This window comes from Manis pentadactyla, chromosome 14 (genome assembly GCF_030020395.1).
Source record: "Manis pentadactyla isolate mManPen7 chromosome 14, mManPen7.hap1, whole genome shotgun sequence".
NCBI lineage: Eukaryota > Metazoa > Chordata > Mammalia > Pholidota > Manidae > Manis > Manis pentadactyla.
The window spans coordinates 86,175,200-86,194,804 of NC_080032.1; the positions used below are offsets into that span (position 1 = coordinate 86,175,200).

General features: G+C 35.9%; 1 protein-coding gene across 3 annotated transcripts in view; it reads right to left on the minus strand.

Annotated features, from left to right (window-relative positions):
- Positions 1–19,605, minus strand: part of CPNE8 (copine 8) — a 164,185-nt gene that overhangs the window by 120,562 nt on the left and 24,018 nt on the right. For 2 of the 3 annotated variants that reach the window (XM_036889385.2, XM_036889386.2), the window contains exons 2-4: positions 16,368–16,408; positions 15,087–15,133; positions 73–176 (exon numbers count right to left, since the gene is read on the minus strand). In XM_036889385.2, the coding sequence (XP_036745280.2) occupies positions 73–176; positions 15,087–15,133; positions 16,368–16,408 (192 nt within the window). Of the gene's footprint in view, positions 1–72; positions 177–15,086; positions 15,134–16,367; positions 16,409–19,605 lie in introns of those variants that run through there. The other variant, XM_036889387.2, reaches the window with a different exon arrangement.

The following is a 19,605-nucleotide window of genomic DNA, read 5'->3' on the forward strand; positions in this document are numbered from 1 at the left end:
ACCTCACCTTATGTGATGAAAACTGCATATAAAAATGAAATTTTTGAAAATGGAAGCTTTACCAGAACTTACAAGTCAAATCGAAGATTCTCTCTCTCTTCAAAAAAGTAGTCCAGAATAAATTTTCTTACAAAATCAGGATTTAATGTATTATCGATCACTTCAGTCCTTCCAAACTGTTGAGAATGAGAGAGCGGGGTTAAAATCAAGTCTTGCTCGGTTACTTTTTACAGCAGAGCTCTTAGTGTTAATATACCTCCTTGAAAACATAAGCAATAAGTACCCAAATGCCTTGATAAAATAAAGCCCTTCAGAAATGTTTCTAGAGATCAAATCATTGCCTCTTCTTCACTCAGAGAAATCAGATGAACACTGAGTTCATTCAAATTATTTGAAAAGCGGCTTCTGAAAATTCATATAACAAGCCATAACATTTCCTTCCCCCTGTCTCTCTCCTGGAAAGCCAAGTCCCTTTCTAGTCAAAATAAGTTATTTCTCTCTTAAGTTTAAATTCATCATAAATATTTTTCGTAAATGGTGTGTAACTAGGGCAAGGAACACATAGACTTACGATCAGAGTCAAAGCTTTCCTCTTCAAGCAGACCTCTACACAAAAGGGTTCATTAGCCATGTTTTTGGGGAGAGCTTTCTTAGAACCTATTATACACTTCGATCATTTATTATTGTTTTGTTTTAATTCCTTTTATATCTAGATAACCAAAATGGGACCTGCGATTCTTACATGTTAAGCTGGTGAACCGCACTTCTGTTTGGAAGAAATAAGTGTCTCCATCTTTAGGGGAAGTAAGTGGAAACCAAGAAACTCCACGTCCAGTCCTCCCTTCCTTTCAAGGCCTTCTGTCACTGCTTCCAAAGACAGAGCAGAAATACAAGCTTTGCATCTCTTTTTTGTATTTGGCTGCCATTCTTACCCTCCTACCGCCATGGAATTCTAATGAGGGGATTTTTTAACCTTTGGTTCTGAACAGCATTATGCATGCTCTCTTATCAGAGAACCAACTTTTATTAACGTTTAAGGAAATACTTTCCTATCTTTTTAATAGGAATAAGAGAACTGTGCTAATCTACTAAGAAGTGAAGGTCACACTTATATAGATTTTGATAATAACACTGTGGTATAAAATATTGATGACAAAGAATAGACTACGGCTATTACTAACTAATCATCCAGGAAAGAACTAGTTTGCAGAGGCTTATGCGCTGGACAATGTTTTATTTCACAGACCCATATATAGACAGACCATCACCCAGGCAACTAATTAATATTTCCAAAATACTGAACATTTACTTTGAACAATAATACTTACAGGCACCATTTACTGAGTACTTGGTTCTAAGCCATTTTCACACAATAAACTTGAACCATAACTCTGAAAAGTAGGTATTACTAGTCCCATTTTATAGGTGAGAAAATTGAGGCAGAAGGTCCCAACCTAAGTCACTTGGGCTACAAAATCTACATTCTTTCTAGGACTCCCCTCTATTTCAGAACGAAACTGAAAAGATACCGAAATGAACCTAGCCATGGTTTCTAACTTTAAAGGAATGGGAATGAGAGCATGCACCCAGGAGCCAGAGGCTGGCAATGCTCACGCACCCCAGCAGGGCAAAGCAGAGGTCCGTTAGCACAGTCTGAACCAGGGAGAGCCCTGCCCTTCTACTGCCAGGAAGCTCCTAACTGGCAAATGCACAGTATTCTCAGAAACTGAGCCACCATCACATTTCCCAGCACCCTCGAGTGGACTGTAACCCAAACTCACATTTAGAGGGAAGAGAACAGAGTGTAATCCCCAGGGTCGGCCCCACCGAGTTGCAAGCCTGCAATTCCCCAGGGCCTGTGAGCCATCAAAACATCCACAAGCTTGTTTCTTAGGAGACACCGGCTTACCACCAGTACAGGCGGCTCAGTGAGGTCTGCTGTCTCAAGTGAAGATAATATGCAGTCATTAAAATTTAGCTGATCACCTATAAATTACGAACGTCTATTACAATACGCCCTCCAACACGCAGCCCTGAAATCGCTTCTGATGATCTCAGCAGTGACGTGAACATCGCCAAAGGCAGCGGCCATGTCTGCACCCTCCGCTGGGCTGCTCGGCAGCTTCTCTGGCTTTTCGATCCCACCTTCTCTCTGTTCTCCTCTTAGATTCTCCGGCATGGTCAGAGCACAGTTCTAGACCCTCTTCCTCTGTCTGTCTTCACTCTTCCATTAAGTGATTTCATCTGGTCCTTTGGCTTTAAATCCCACCTATATGATGATAAATTCCAAAAATATATCCTCAACCCAGACTCGCTTCCAAGTACCGACTCATGAATACAACTGTCTTCTTGGCTTATACATGCAGCTGCCTTACAGGCCCTTCAGAATCATCACCTAAACTTTAAATGCTGTACACCACAACCCCCACCCCGATCCCGGGTCCTTATCAAGCCTGCCCCTCGTCCGTGACTGAGCCCACCATCCACTCAACACCTTAGGCCGCACACGCAAGTCATACTCTTCAACATCCTTTGTAACCCAGCAGCCCTACCCATCTCAACCTCACAGACTGTCAAGTCCAACTCCAAAACACACCTCACAGCCGTCTACTCTCCGTGTCTCCTCTCATCAGCTCAGTTCACGTTTTCTCACCTTTCTCATGGTCAACCTCAAGGGCTTCGTAACTCACGTCTCTGCTCACCCTTGTTCTGCCTTCCATTCCATCCAGGCTAATCTTTGATCTGTCATCCAGAAAAGTGTAAACACAGTCATGCCATTTCACCACCTGAAAAGTCTTAAAACGGCTTCCCATATTACTTCAAAAGACAAAAGTCTCTTTTCTTTGGCCCATAGGACCAGGCCCCTGTCTACCTCTTGAGCTTCATCACGGACCAGTACCCCCTTTCTCTCGGCTGCAGACAGCTGCCCTTTTTTTTAGATAGCTTTACACAACAAGCGCTTCTCATCTTTTGGCCTTTGCATCTGTTATTTCTTCTTCTTGGAATTCTCTTAACCCCATTCTCACATAGCTAACTTTGTTTCATCCTTGAAGCCTCTGCTTAAATTTAAATGTCAGCATTCCGGCTCTGTTACACCCCCTCTAAAATTAGCACTCCATCCCTAAAATTATCCTCCTTCATAGCACCTGGGTTTTTTTTCCTTCATAAAACTTGTATTTTGAAATTATACTTCTATTTGTTTTGTATTTCCCTCACTAGACAGTAAGCTCCATGAAAGCACAGGACATATATGCCTGTTTGATTCATACCTGTACAAAACTGAATAAGTGGTTACCTTTAGGTTACCTGCAATATATTGTTCAGAGAAAACAATAGTCAAGGATAATGATTATGTTGGTGCAATAACAATTCTGATTAAAATATAAATTCATATATACACAGATAAAAATACAAGAAGGTATACCAGAATGTACAGATTATTCTGGGTTTTTTTTCATTATGTATTTCTGAGTTTTCCTAATTTCTTGCAATGAGTATGTTTTATATGTAGAACCAGAAAGAAAGCTTGTAAGTAGTGTTCCTATTTTTTAATTCATTCGATTATGGCAAGTGAAAACAGGCAATAGTAAGAAATCCACAGACACATTATGACTAGTTCAGCTCATGGGAAATATGTTGGTTCTTTCCCAGAGGCAAGAATATATTAGCTATAATGCAAGTGATTAATCTTTTTGACTTGAAATAAAATTTGTCTGAACTAATGCCTTATATCACTAAATAAAAAAATTCTAATTTCTTGGAAAATGTACAGTTGTATATAATTCTATGTAAATCAGAGGGGATTAAAATTGAGTAACAATAATTATTAATAACATTTGTTGATGATAAACACTCAGAAACAGCTGTACTTGAAAGAATCGTAACTTGTATGCTAAAGTCTTTTTCAAAATATCAACAAAATTGGATTGTCAGAAATACCTATAAGCCTGATTATAATAATCTCTGGCAAAATGAATATATTCCAATACATGGACAGTCAAGCACTTTTACGTAATTATACAATATTTCATCATCTAATAATTAGTAAAAATGTTAGAAAAATACTCTCTTACTCACCCAGTATAAAAGTTTTCAGCCATTTGAAAAATGTATATAAACTTAATTTTGTTCAAACATAACATTTTTCTTATAAAACTTTAAGCAAAAAATAAACCACAAAAACAATACACAATCAAGTCTTTGAAAGTTTCCCTTTGTTTTATGCTTGAGCTAATCGGATAAATACAGACTTCTCCAATTTAGGAACAAATCCTGCAGAAAATGATAGAATGGAAATATTTCCAATTCCTAAATCAACTAATTGTTAAACTGCTTCAGAGGAGCAGTACTGGAAAGAACATTCATCTATTTTTGGCACCTGGCAGATGAACTCCGTTTTGAGAAAAATGTTCAGAAAGGTATAATGTATTTTTTGAAGGCCAAGAACAACCACCCAGGCTCATATTCATTTGTCAACTGAAGTGAAAGTGATGAAAGAAAAAGGTCATCTGGACTAGTCACATCTTCAATTCAGTTATTACATTAAAATTAAACCTCAGTATTGGTGTTATACAGAGGACTGTCTCCAGAGATTAGACAAGAAGACTAGATAAACTGAGTGGGACAGGCAGAGCATTGAGATAAACTCAATTAAAAAAAAACCCTCAGTTCAGGACTATACATATCTAATCTGCCTAAAGGATACAAAGTGTAAACACAGGCATGCACACACACACGCACATACACATGAACACATACAACCAAAATTGAAGATTTATATTCTTATGCACTTCCTCTTAGGAGTTAAACAGTGGAATTACCAGAGAAGCCATGGACCTCTTCCTCTGAGGGAAAGAAATAGAGTTCTGTCATGTAACTCTTTATTCAAGACATTTTTTTTTTTACAAATTGATCATCTGAAGTGCACACACACACACGAGTACTAACTTCCTTCTTAATATTCTCAGTTAAGACAGGATTTCACAGAAGGGGCTTTCAACTCACTTTTTAGGACCTTGTATTTTTAGGAATTGACCTAAATCAAAAAAAGGGAAACCTTAATCGCACCTCTATAATAGTTATTCATAAAACATAGAAAGGACTAAATGCCATTAATTTTTAAAATCAGAATATAAATTATAGATTTTAAAACCTATATGCTATAATATTTAAAGCATTTAAATATTAAGTCACACTCTAAAAAATAACAATATTTTAAGGAACTTCTTTCACCATGCTGCATTGTTTACTATTAATTCTGTGATTAGTGAGATGTTTTACCATCTGAAGAGGAAAGCAATGGTGGACAATTTATCTAGGAGTTCCTTATTAGGAAATATAGGTTAATTTTATCACATATCAGTTAGATTTTCATTTATGTGAGACAAAATTATTTTTCAAATGAATTGAGATTATTCTTAATATGACCAATTATTTTAGATTCGATTATTTTATTTAGATTATCTAAATTCAGTTGAAAATAAAATGCATTCGCACTAACTCTGAGTCCTTGAATATTTAAGAGTAGGTCTACACACAGATGTCCAATAAATGTTGTTGACTGACATTCATTAAAAAGTAGGCAATACTGAACTTTACGTATTCAAAGCTAACTCCAAAAGGCTACACCAAGGAATAACGATAATTGGAAGACAGTCCTCAGGAGAAATGGAGCTCAGCTGAGAGTCAGTCAATCTTTCATTGTGTTAAGGTGAATTTTCCCAGCCCCGCCATCTCCCCAGAAGCAAAAATCAACCCACTCTGGAGAAATATAAAAATCATCCAGGGTCTCAAGTTATCTCTAATTCTTCTTCTACATGTTCAGCAATTATTATCAGTCATGAGGACTTCCGCCTCCAGTGCTAACAGAGATGCTGGCAACAGAGCAACATCCTGCTGAGAACCAGAAAAGGTAGATGAAATACAAAAATTTATTGTTTGCTATTGTTGTAAGGATGCCAAGAGTCCAAATGAGAAGGGAAGTGAATTAATGTGAGCCCAGTGTTTGCTTGGAACAAACAGTGACAAAGAAAAGAGAAAATCCAGATAAAAATGGAGAGAAAAACAGAGCCAGGAAATCTCAGCAACAATAGTCAAAGTTTTTAAGACTCACAACTGAACAGAAGATTCCTTCTAAACTCTAAAAAACTAATAGTATCAGGTCCAATTTCATACAAAACTGCCATTTAAAAAAGCAGATTATACAGCAGAATAATATCTTTAAAAGAATGAAAGACTATCAAAAAATATACTAAAAAACCAGACCCAAACTGTAATACAGTATTTCAAATAGAAGCGAACACATACAGTAAATTATAGAAGACAGGAAAGAATAACAGAATCAGAATTAGCAATACTGAGAAAGGAGGTAATAGAAATCAAGGAAATAAAAGAAGTAAAAAGAAATAAGACATTTCAGAAAGGACCTAAACTAATAAGGACACAAAAGGAAATAAGCACAATACATAAAGCCTTAATGGAAGTTGGAAACATTTTTCTTTTTAAGAACGAAAAAGACATTTAAAAAAAAAAGGATGAACATAGTTGAGAGAAAGTAGCAAATATTGAATACAGGCACAGGGGAGCCAACATACAATAATAGAAGTCTGTGAAGAAAATCAAAGCAAAAAGTCAACAGGTCTTAAAAACTGCAGTTAATTAGCATATGACTTAAAGAAAAATATAATTAGATTTACATCAGACTTTTCTGAGAGAAATGCTTCGTGGCTGAAAAAAATGGAATAACATATTTAACATACCTAAGGAAAGAAACTGATATGATCAAAGGTTTTATATCTTCTTATTTAAAGGGCACAAATTGCTATCAACATACAAGAAGCAGGGGAATTTTGTTTGCATGAACTTTTCTAAAGAATCTACTATAGACTGAGCTTAGTTAACCAAAATTACTAGGGAGATATTGACATATGGAGTGGTGGTGAGCATTACTTATATAAACAGGACTACAGCAGGGCTAAAAGGGAGACAATAAAGCCTGCAGGGTCAGCTTGATCTGACACAGTTGACACAGTGCAACATGCCAACTAGCAGGTGAAAAACCCCAGTGGTTGAGGCACTGAGCATCAGTGGGTACTAAACACCAAAAAAAAGAACGAAAACAGGACATTATTTGCCTCCTAATGAAGACTCACACCAACACCAACAGATTTGCTGAAAGTATTGAACCTATATCTGATCAACCTTTTTATTCAATCTGTCAAATTGTAGAAATACAAAAACAGAAAAACATGACGAAGTACACCCTAAGCATGCAGTCAATGAGATCCCAACTGTGGTACTATAGGTCAGATGGTCCAGATTCTCTAGGGGGTAAGTTATAGAAAAACAAAGGAATGGAGGGAAAGTTGTAGATTAAATGAGACAGAAAATACATACCAATATTGTTTTAAATATATGAGACTAAACTGTAATATTGAGAGATGTACACTTGGATGGTAAAACCACACACACACACACACACACACACACACACACACACACACACAAGTCAGTACTCTTTGAAAACAGAGAGTAGTCTGATTGGGAGAACCATGGAAAGAAATTCTGGGGTGGCTGGCTGGCAAAGTTCTATTTCTTGACCTTGCTAATGGGTATATGTGTGTTTTCCCTATAATAACTCACTATGTTTTTCATCTTTTGGTATCATTTTGTGTATTTTTTCCTATAAACAAAAGAGAAAAATGAATGTAAAATAAAGACTCACCCCTCCAAAAACAATTGAGACAATGTGATAACATAACTGCAAAACTGCACTACTGGAAACTTTAAAGGGATTTCTTCATACAGAATAAAAAATGATCTTTGAAAGAAACATGCAAATATAGGAAAAAATGAAAAGCACCTGAAAGAGTAAATATATGGAAAATATTAGGAAGTAAAATGGGGCATTATTATAGAGCCTAAAGAAATTAAACATATTAAAAGAGTATATTATAAGCAACTTTATGCCAATAAATTTGAAAATTTGAGTGAAGTGGAAAAATTCTTGGGAAAACATATCACACAAAATTGACAGAAGAGGAAAATGAAATCCTAAATAGACATATGTGTAAGAAAGAAAATGAATCTGAAATTAAAATGTCCCACAAAGAAAAAGCCAAGCTCAGAATGCTTTAGTAGCAAATATTAAGAAGTAGAATTGTAAAAAGTAAAATGATAGCATGAATCAACTGGATTTATTCCAGAAATACATCTATCTTAATACTGAAAACCAAGCATGTAATTTGCCACATTAACAGAATAAGGAAAAATCATATCATCATGTCCACAGATGCAAATATATGAAAACTTTACCCCTAGGATCAGGAACAGGGCAAGGATGCCTCCTATCACCACTTTTATTCAACACTATTTAAGAAATACTTGTCAGAGTAGTGACTCTGTGGTATCTTACTACACTGATGGACAGGGACTTTAATGGGGTATTGGGGGACTCGATAATATGGGTGAATGTAGTAATCACATTGTTTTTCATGTGAAAACTTCATAAGACTGTATATTAATGATACCTTAATAAAAAAAATCTGTCAGTACAATAACTATCATTAGATAGGAAAAAATAGAATTCTTAAGTGCAAATCACCATAGTTTGTGAAGAGAACTTTTAAAAATCAACAACTATTCTTTTAAGTAAGTTGAGCAAGGTCACTTCAGAGTTATTATCTAAAAACTAAATGATATTTTATATACCACAATAAAAAGATGAAAAATTGAGTTACATTAGCATCAAAAAATATCAATCACTAGTGGTAAATCCAATTAAAGATGTAAAAGACCTCAACATAGAAAACTAAAATATTATGAAGAGAAACTAAAGAAAACTTAAATAATGAGAGGGGTAGCCACAGTCATAGATTGTAAGCCATATGAGTTTACATATTTCAATTCTCTCAAATTGTATCTACAGTTTAAGTGCAGTCTCAAATCCCATAGCATGTGTGTGTGCATAAACTGACAAATAAATCCCCAAATTTCTGTGGAGATGCCGAACATCCTAAAGCAGGGTTCAAAAAATCATAGTCCCTGAGCCAAATCTGGCCTGCTGACTGTTTTTTAAATTAAGGTTCACTGGAGCACAGCCATAATCAACCATTCATGCCTCATCTATGGCTGCTTTTCACATCACGATGACTGGAGAGGCTGTAAGGGCCACCTAATCTAAAGAACTTCCTCAGCCCCTATTTGCATCTGGTCCTTTACAGAAAAATATTGCTGACCACTGGCCTAGAAAAACATGAAGGAAAATAAAAACCTAGAAAGCACAACCAGATCTAATTACTAAAACAGAGTGGTGTGACACAGTAGAATCCTTAACAAGGCCCTCACATACAAAGCCATTTCATTTATGACAAAGGCGATAGGATTGTGCATAGAAAAAGGAAATCTCTTCAATAAATGCTCCTGGGTCAGTTAGATACCATAGGGAATCAAAGTAAATTTTACCACAAACTATATACAAAAATTAAGCCCAGAGCAATTGCAGATATAAATATGAAAGTTGAAATAATAAAACTTCTAGAATATAATATTGGGGAACATCATTACAGCCTTCAGATAAGAGAGATTCCTCACACAGAACAAAAGCACAGCTCATAAAGAAACAGATTACTACACTGAACTAAATTAAAATTAAGAACTTCTGCTTACCAAAATACATGGTTCAGAGAGTAAAAATTCCTATAAAACACTATAAAAGGGGAGAAGATATTTGTAAAACATATAAGCAAAAAAATTCCTACCCTGCATATATAAATAACTCCTAAAATCAATATGAAAATAGGAAAAACACCTGCACATGTACCTCGTAAAAGGACAGCTGAATGGCCATTAGGCCTACCAAAGGGTGCTCAGCTACATTAATTATCAGGAAGCTAAAAATCCAAACAAGATATCTTTACACACTGACCAGATGGAAATACTAAAGAGACTGACAATACAAAGCACTGGCAAGGATATACTACAATGAGACAGACAGATAGAAGATTCTGGAAAATGATTTGGCAGTATCTACTAAAGATAAAATATGCATACCTATGGAAGCATCATGCTACCTAATTTTAAACTATATTGCAAAGTTAATAGCAATGAAAACAGTATGGTATTGGCATTAAGAACTGCCACATAGCTCAATGAACAGAATAGAGAGCCCAGAAATGAACTCCTACATATATGGTCAATTAAACTATGACAAAAGAGCAAAGTACATACAATGGAGAAAAGATAGTCTCTTCAGTAAATAGTGAGAAAACTGAACAGCCACATGCAAAAGAATGAAACTCGACCGCTCTCTTACACCACACACGAAAATTAACTCAAAATGGATTAAAGGCTTGAAAATAAGACCTGAAACCATAAAACTCCAAAAAGAAAAAGATAGGTGGTAAGCTCAACATCGGTCTTGATGCTGAGTTCTTGGATTTGACACCAAAAGCAAAAATAAACAAGTGGGATGACATCAAACTGAACAGCTTCTGCACAGCAAAGGACACCATCAGCAATGAAAAAGGTAGCCTACCAAATGGGAGAAAACATCTGCAAATCTTGTATCTGATAAGGGGTTAGCATCCCAAATATATGAACAACTCATACAACTCAATAGCAAAAAGAAATCCAATTTAAAAAATGGTTGGAGGACCCGAATATTTTTTCCAAAGAAAAAATATACACATAAACAGATAAAACAATAAATGATTTTTCAGCTATAAAACCAGAAGGAAATCCTATCACTTGTGACTAGATGGATGAACCCTGAAGGCATATGCTAAGTGAACTAAGTGAGACTGAGAAAGACAAGTAAGATGAGTAAGTTCTGGAGAGATCGTGTACAGAATAGTGGCTACAATTAATGATACTATATTGCATATTTGAAAGCTGCTAAGAGATTAGAATTTTAAAGTTCCCACCACAAAGATATACATATGTATATAAACTTCACTTGCTTTCTTTCATCACATACTAACAGGGAATATGGAACTTTCAAGTGTTTAAAAGTAACTCACAAAATAGATTACCTATATATAACTAAAATTCAACTCAAGGAAGTTAATTGCAACATTTTCAGAACCTCTCAAAGTTAAGTGTGCAACCCCATGTTACTTTGCTGTTTCCACTTGCCACTAAGAGGTTTTCATGTTTTCATAATTCATAGCACTTAAGTATCATTTCTCATTCCAAAATTGTTTTGCAGTGAAATACCATTTTAGTTTAAAAAAATCAATTACTTCAAGAGCTTTTGATAGGTTACAGTCATTAGACAGAATTTCCTGAAGATATTCAGGTAATTCTGAGTGTCAGATATAATTTTGGAATGCAAATTTCAACAGATTAATTTTAAATACTTTTTCTATCCCTTTATTTGCACCATTTGTTTCAACACATTTTAAACTCTCTTTTCTTTGTTTATTCTTCTTTACTATCTAGAAGTAATTTATCCTAGAAAATAAAATCCTATGGTTAGGTACTACCTACTTTTCCAAAGTACATCGAAATTCAAACACAATGACTACACTACTGACATAGTGTAGTGGTAATACCTAAATCAGTAAATTGATTGTATAGACACACTGAAGTTGCTCATAAAACTCTCCAACTATATTACATGCTCCTTGAGGAAGAAATACTATTTAAAAATTTGATCTACCACTGCAGCCTCATAATAGGAATACAATAAATACATCAAATTGACAAAAGGTTGGATATGTTTTAAATTATTAATAAAGCATCAATAATGTTCTTTTGTCTGATTTCAAATATCCTTAGAGTAATTATCAGAGTGGTTTTCATTATTATCTTGTGAAATAATTGGAAGAATTCATAAATGACTAGAAAACTCCTTTGAACTCTGCAGCCTCATAAAATAACAGACTTGCAAGAAATTAGAGCCGAACTGAGTTCAATTTCTTTCCTGATCAATGGGTCCAGTCCCTGTTTGAATGCTTCCAGTAGCAGAATATCCCCTACAGTCCTAGGAACCCACTCTACTGCAGGATATTCAAACTGCCTTTGGGCCAGATTCTTTGTTTCCTCTTTTTTGTTCAACATCAAGTAAGTGTACCCACATTTCCAAGTGAAAATACTTTTAAGAGTTTGGAATACAATTATTATGACTAGTTATGGTCTTTGCATTTTCCAGATTAAACCTTCCTTCATTCATATGGCACAGAACTCTGTCCCTTTCTTTAAGATGGTAGCCCTCCTCAAATACGTGGCACTTGGATGGCCTCAAATGCAGAATTGAAAAGTAACATTCCAGATTTGCTTCCGCCAGGGCAATATACAATAGTATTTGATTGAATCATATGAAATTGCCACCACTCAACCATTTCTGACCCACAAAAATGACAATTTCATGCAGTTCAACATCATAGCATTATCTTCTTTGATGTAAGCACTGCCCACCTATCAGTGCATCCTCGGATTACATTAGCTTTTTAACAGCTGTGTTAACATCACAGCTTCGTACTACGCTTGCAGCCAAGTAAATCCCATAGGTCATTTTCCCATCAACTGCTGGGCTTTACAATGAAGAATCACAGAATTTTATAATGCAGAAATTTACTTACTGATACTAACGAGTTTTGTTATCCTTATAAAAGTTTTTGATCTCTTAGAGTTCCAATGTATTTTTAGTCATATAATGCTTGCTACGCACAGACACTGTATCATGGTTCACATTTAACCCTGTCGTGAGCCGGAATTATTATCATCCCTTCCCATGTTACAAATGGGGAAACAGAGGCGAAATGTGCTCCCTTAACCACTGCATCCTAATGGCTCTCGAAATAAGGATACTGCCTTTCTCAAGTGGTTTTGTGGGGACTTAACAATATACATACAGTATATTTCATTTTTTACTCCTTTCCTTTATCCAGCTAAATACAATGGTTTTTAGCTCCAAAATGCTTGTCTCTTGCATCTGGCATTTCCTTTCTATTCTTCCAGAAGACTCTAGTTCTTAACACTTTTAATTCCTTTGAAATGCTATCTATTGAAATTGCCTCTTAACAGGTATCTACCCATCTTCATCCATCTGCTCCTAGCCACTCTCTGTAACTCTGGGTCCCATTTCTCACCACTTCCTCAATTTCTACTTTGTTTTTATACCCCCAATGAGTACTAATTCTTTCTATTCCTTCAAGAAAAAATAAACAGGCAAAATACTTTATTTTCTGTTTTATTTTAATATAATACCTTTTCCCTGAATAGTAGGCCTCCTCTCCTACTTGTCTTTCATTCAGAGTCAAGTTTAAGAAAGTAAGAATTAAGCCCCAAAGATCAATTTATAAAAGGACTTTCCATTAATAAGAACAGAATGTGAAGATTGGGATCAGGTAAGGATTCTGCAAAGGGACACGGCCCTGGTAACAGGTAGTCAGGAGCCAGACAGCCTGGGCTGAAATCCCCACCTTGTTATTCACAACTGGGTAACTTTGGCCATGTCACTGAAGCTCTCTGGGCTTCAGTTTCCTCCTGGGTAAAATAAGAACTATAATAGCATCTATCTCTTAAGGTTGCTGTATAAACGAGTCAATATATCTAAAGGGCTTAGAATAGCAGTTAGTTGTTATTATGAAAGACCCTGTAAATACAGTAAAAAATTTGTATCTTATTGCCTAGGCAATAATAAAGCCTCATCATTAGGGGGTTTGCATTGGGCCATATGCCTGGGCCTACACGTTACAGACACTTATCTCAGTTCCTGTACTGGTCCCTCAAGGAATGTGATTTTCTGAGCATTCCTGGTAAATGCCCATCCCCATCTGGCCTGACTCCTGTGTCACCACTTCCATCGGGTTGTCCCAGGCCTTTGACAAAGGGAACTCTAGAGTGAGGGACAAGAGACAACCTGTCTTTTAGCAAAAGAATCAAAGGATGATTTAGACAGAGGAACAAGAGAGAGAAAGGCATGGACTTGGATAGGAGAATGTTGCAACAGGGAAGACAAAAGATAACATGGGTCTGAACAAAGAAGTTGGCTCCTCTGAGGGGAGGTGGTTTTTTTTTTTATTGAGAGAGAATTGATATCACTGATAAGTGATTAAATAAGGAAGGTGTGGGAGAGAAAACCAAAAACTGCAGTTGGAGATTTTGGCTGGTCATGTTATCAGCTGTATGGGGAGAAAAGAGGAAGCAGGTATAGGGTGAGGATCATGAGTTTACATTTGGATAAGTAGAGTTAGGGATAAATATTGAATAACCATGTGGGAATGTAGAGAAGCAGATGAATATGAGAAACTTGGTGCTCAGTATCCCACTGACCCCTTATCAGCAGGGGCAACTCTTGAATCAGTTTATGCTCCCAGTTTTGAGAATAAATTATGGTGATGTGCCCTAACCCTCTGTCCTGCAGTTAAGACACACTGGTAAAACGGCTGGCTGCTAAGCAATATATGATAATCAGCACAAATCTCACTGGGGAAATCTCGCCAGAAACCGTAACCTCATTTAAACAGCGCGCTACCTTCCTGGGCTAACCAGCAACTACGAGCAGATGGCTGCCTATTATTTTATTTTAACTTGCTTCCTCCCCTCCCATTTGAACGTGGAGATACTCTAGGAAATGAATTAACTAAAATAATAATGTCTGCCTCCTTGCTTTTACTTCATTAAACAGAGTATATTTGTATTAGGAAAATGAGTTTCCACTTTATTTTCAAATAATAAATTACTAACTGGCAAAAAATCAGGTAATAGTTGAGATCAGGCACCCTACTGCAAATCCTTTAAAGTAATATTTTGTGAAAATCAGCAACTGACCTCTAAAAGTGAGACCAAGTCCACAGACTTCAATTATGTGAGGACTGCAACACATTAAATTGCATTTAGACTGAGGAGAATGCAAGTTTCAAGGCTAGAATATTACATAGGAAAGTCATAAATCAGCCAAACATTGAGGATAATTCAAAATAAAATACAAAGAGTGTTTTCATAAAATGACAAAGAAAATTCAATCTTTGGGTTGAGGAAGACTTAAAATAACTAAAGTCAGGAAAGTATCATCTTGATCAAATTATAACTGAGACCGTATCTCCCAGCACAGTGGTATTTCAAAGGTTTTTAATTCTTACCTCTCTCCATTCTTTATTTCCAATCCCTTGTACATATAAGACACAAACTATAAAAGAAATAAAAAACAATCAATGGCTTTTATAAACATCAGATATGAGGGTATATAATTTATATTACAGCTGTCCAACAGCTACATCAAAATTAATTCCTAATTTTAGTCTTGTCAGAAAATTGCTAGGAAATCAGCAAATGATTAAAAATTTTTATAAAGAAACAAAAACTGTATCAGATTTTAAGACTTTAACATGCATTCAGCTGAGCACAAAAAATAGGTAATAATTACTTGCTGATATCTTCATCTTCATTATGCTACAGAGGCAGATAAGTTTTTAAAGTACAGTCTAGCAGTTTGAAACATTTCAGTATGTTACTAGACATAAGACGTAAGTCAACCTCTTCCTAATACACCTACAATGTTCAAAACCACCATAAGGACAATCTGAAGCCAATCACACTCTACATTTAATATTTGCAACTCACATCCTCCATATTTGTGAACAGGTACGAAATCCTGTTAACCATGAAAAGAAGTTGCAAGACAGCAGATTAAGGGTTTAGGGTGAAGATTAAGGGGCTAAAAGTTCCACCCACGGTTAAATGAGCCCCAGGAATTCTTAATACCCACAAATTATAATGTCTTTTCCCAAATGACTACCTCAAGAATTCTTCTAATACCTGACAAAACCTTCCCCCTATAATTAACCCACATTTGTTCACACATCTCTAGAGATGAAAAGCTGCTGGAGATAAATTTCTAGATACTACTAGTTTGGGTCCACCAGTTGATTTATACATTAATACTGCTGCTTTCTAATTCAATCTGTCTTTTTTGTTTTACAAGTAATCTCCAATTTTCAATATTCTATAATTAGGAATCAAACAATCCAACTGTCCCAAGATATTCTATATTTCACTTCATGGTACATGTCATTACATATTGCTTTTATTTACAAAAGGAAAAGTATTAGTCTCTGATTAAATCCCTTAAGTTATGGCTCATAAGGGTTGTCCTTCAAATACAGTTTCTACTATGTGGCACACCATGCGGTTTTATCTCAAAGTGAACTTTCCCAAAATCAACTGCACAATGCGAAGCAACTCCCTCTCCTGAGGCAGAGTGCGGCCCAGCTAGATGACAGTGGAGGGCTAGAGATCATCTCCCTTCTCTCCAGGCTTCAAAACAAATATTTAAACAAGACCTGTGAGTTTCATGCACTTTTTGCAAAAGCAAGTAAATAAAGTAAGTACAATTTCAAAAAGCAAGTAACAGATATACTTACTTGGATCAGATTTAGAAAACGTGTCTCTGTCAAGAAGATTTCTGTTGAATAAAACAGAAAATGATAGATGAATACAAGGCCAAAATATTTACGTAAATATATAAATGTATATGAACATACATAAATGTGTCTATATCTTATATATATGTAATATATGTATATATTATAGATGTACATAAAACTGAATAAAAATTTGCTGAAGATCTGCTTGTACTTATTCAGACTGAACACGACTAGTTCAGGGGGACCGGGGGACTTAATTGCTCAGTCTTGCACTGCAGTTAGCCAATAACAAGACTCCGGATTCTACGAGTAAAATCTCTTTGAGAGAATTGTTATAAGTTTCCTTTTATCCCTTCATCCGTCAGCATGTTGATACTCAGGAATGCTTTTCGATTGTTGTTATTACTATTTCGATAGTGAGTTGTTATTAACTCAAAACTGGGATGCACAGCACGTGGTCACATTAGCCCATATAATCAGAAGGGGACAGGGCAGCGCCTTCTCTTGACTGGCATCTGCCCTGATGAGGTTCAGTTGCTCCGCTGCTTCGGGAATTTAAGATGAATGTACAGATACTCCTTGCAGATTCTTTCAGGAGAGGAAAAATTTTTTAAAGGGAGGCAAGGTCATGATTAGCACCTATTTATTCTATTTTACAGACACGTCCACATCTACAACAGAATAAAAATGTTGAATCAGAAAGTGTGAAAGTCTGGATTCCTTTGGAATTGGGGTGTCCTGTTACCTTCAGTCAGAGTAATGCCGTTCTATACTTTATGCTCACAACAATAACCCTGAGGAATTGAAAAAAAGTCAAGTTCAATATGCTCTGATTAATAAAGCAGTCAGTTAGGAAAAGGTCCATCTAAAACTGATTTTTTTTTCCTAAAAAGTTGTGATTTGAAGCCATATCCTTGTCTGAAAAATATGGTTATCTCGAATGACGACTTGACGGTTCTAAAGCTAAATTTGTGCTTCACATGCATCTTCCACTAATTGGTAGTAATTTGTAATAGTTAAATCACATTTCTATGGTTAATACTTCTAATAAAAGTCTCGTGTTTAAGCTGTCCTACTGCCCCACCAGAACCGATCCTCATGTGCATTTATCTGTACTGCCCTCGATATTTGAAAAGCCTTGTTTCATTTCAGTCTGATATCCTTTCTCACTTCAGGTTCTTAAGTTACTGCTTCCATGGAATCACTGGGTGCTAAGAAAATAAAAACATAGTCAACAGAAGACTGCAACACACACAGAAAAGGAGATATTATCTTGAAATATTCCTGGAAATAAGGGAAAACATCAGACATATTTACATTTGGAATTAAGTCAGCTTCAAAACCACTCATCAGAAATCAAATTAAAATAATCCTCTGCCGCCAGTGCAGACCTCATCTAACTCCAACAAGGGTTGGTAAACAGCAAATGAAAACATTTCCACTTGAGAAATTACTGTGATATATATTTACAAAGGCACTTCTCCCCTCATGTGGTGATTCCCCAACTCTTTTGTATCTCCAATTTTTTGCTCATTATCATGAAAAAATATAATTCAGCTCTTTCAGATTTCAGAGTTCATAAAAATCAAAGAGGGATGACCACAAAATACTGTAGTGTGGCTGGGACTCCAAAAACTATGGTAAATACATATTTAAAAGAAAACAATGTGATTTCAATCTATACTTTGTTCATGTGACTAGAACAGACTTTATTCAAACTGAAAAAAAAAGTTTGGACAAGGCAAATATTCTTACACGATACACAGCAAAAGACCAATGAATATCAAAATGCATCATAAAGTTTGGATTGATGATAAGAATGTAGCATTTTTACCTTCCTAACTTCTATTAGATACAAAGCACATTCATGTTAAGTAAAATGAAATAATTATTGCAAAGGATGTTTTATTTTTTTAAAAAAAGAAGAAAGATAAAAACTCCACTGAGGCTCAGAGACATTAGGTAAATGAATAGAAGCACACAGCCTGGTACAGAATAATCCAATGGAGTCAATCCTTTCCCTGCTCTTTACAAAATTTCACACTGTCTGGAGACGTCCAGAAGAAATGACTTACTTTCCTATGAGCGCTGGAAATGTGGAAGGCCTCCTTTTTTATCTATCAGTTGAGCCACTAGAGTATAAAATAAAATTCCTGTACATAGACTAACATGAAGAGAGACAATGCCTACAAATGAAGAGAGAACTAGGATAGAAAGCCAAACATAACTGTACTTATTTATAGAAAACTATTTTTGTTTTCTGCATGAGGTATTTTAGAAAATAACCTACACACACGTACCCCCTCATCAGCTTTTACACGGGGGGTTCCTCTTCCCTCTGTGGAGTTGTTTGCTAGGGTGCCTGTAAATCTTACGCCTGTGTCTATGCTAGATTAACAATCCTGAATGTGTCTTTCTATTCTGTAAATCTAGATGTAGCCAAAACAAAGTAGAAAGCAGATTCCTGGAAAGAAACTGTGGAGCAATTCAGTGCATAAATTAGAAATAACCTAATCGCAGTTTTAACCTGTGAATTGCCCGAGTTGTTCTAGTAAGCACTCATCCTCAAATTCGAATTAAAAGGTGGGGACTTAAAAGAGGATCATCAAAATAGCATTAACTAAAGCTGAGGCCAAATCAGTTAAACTCTAACCTGCATGAAGAAATACTACGTTAATGGAAGAGATGCATCATTTTGCATGAAGCCTGAAATAAGAAAGTAGATAGACAAAAATCTGGTAACACCTATACAGGACCATGCATAAGAAAGGCCTCCCCACCTCCCCTCTGTACAATTCCATCCTCGTAGAAAGCAGTCCTTTCTTTACACAGAGACTGACACGCATCAGTCTGACCCTCCCTTGATGACTGACAATAGTCAGTTAGCTCATCTGGCAACACTGCCTGCTCTGATTTCATGCTCAAGAGGTCACCTTCTGATTTTAAGATAGCTTCTCATATAGTGTGTGGTAGAACAGACCTGTGCTGATGAGAAATATTACAGTTCTCCTGACTGTGGTGGTTTTCATTCTTGATTGGCATTCCAAGACCCACACTGAACAGCCAGTTAGCCTCGTGCAATGACATCTCAGACCTGTCTTTTTTTAACTAGGAAATAGCAATTCCCTCTAAACTTCAGTGCAATTCTGTATTTTATAATCAAATTCTCTATGCCCAAGACCTAACTAGCACTATCATGAAACAACAAATATTAAAGACATGTTCCCTTAGTTCA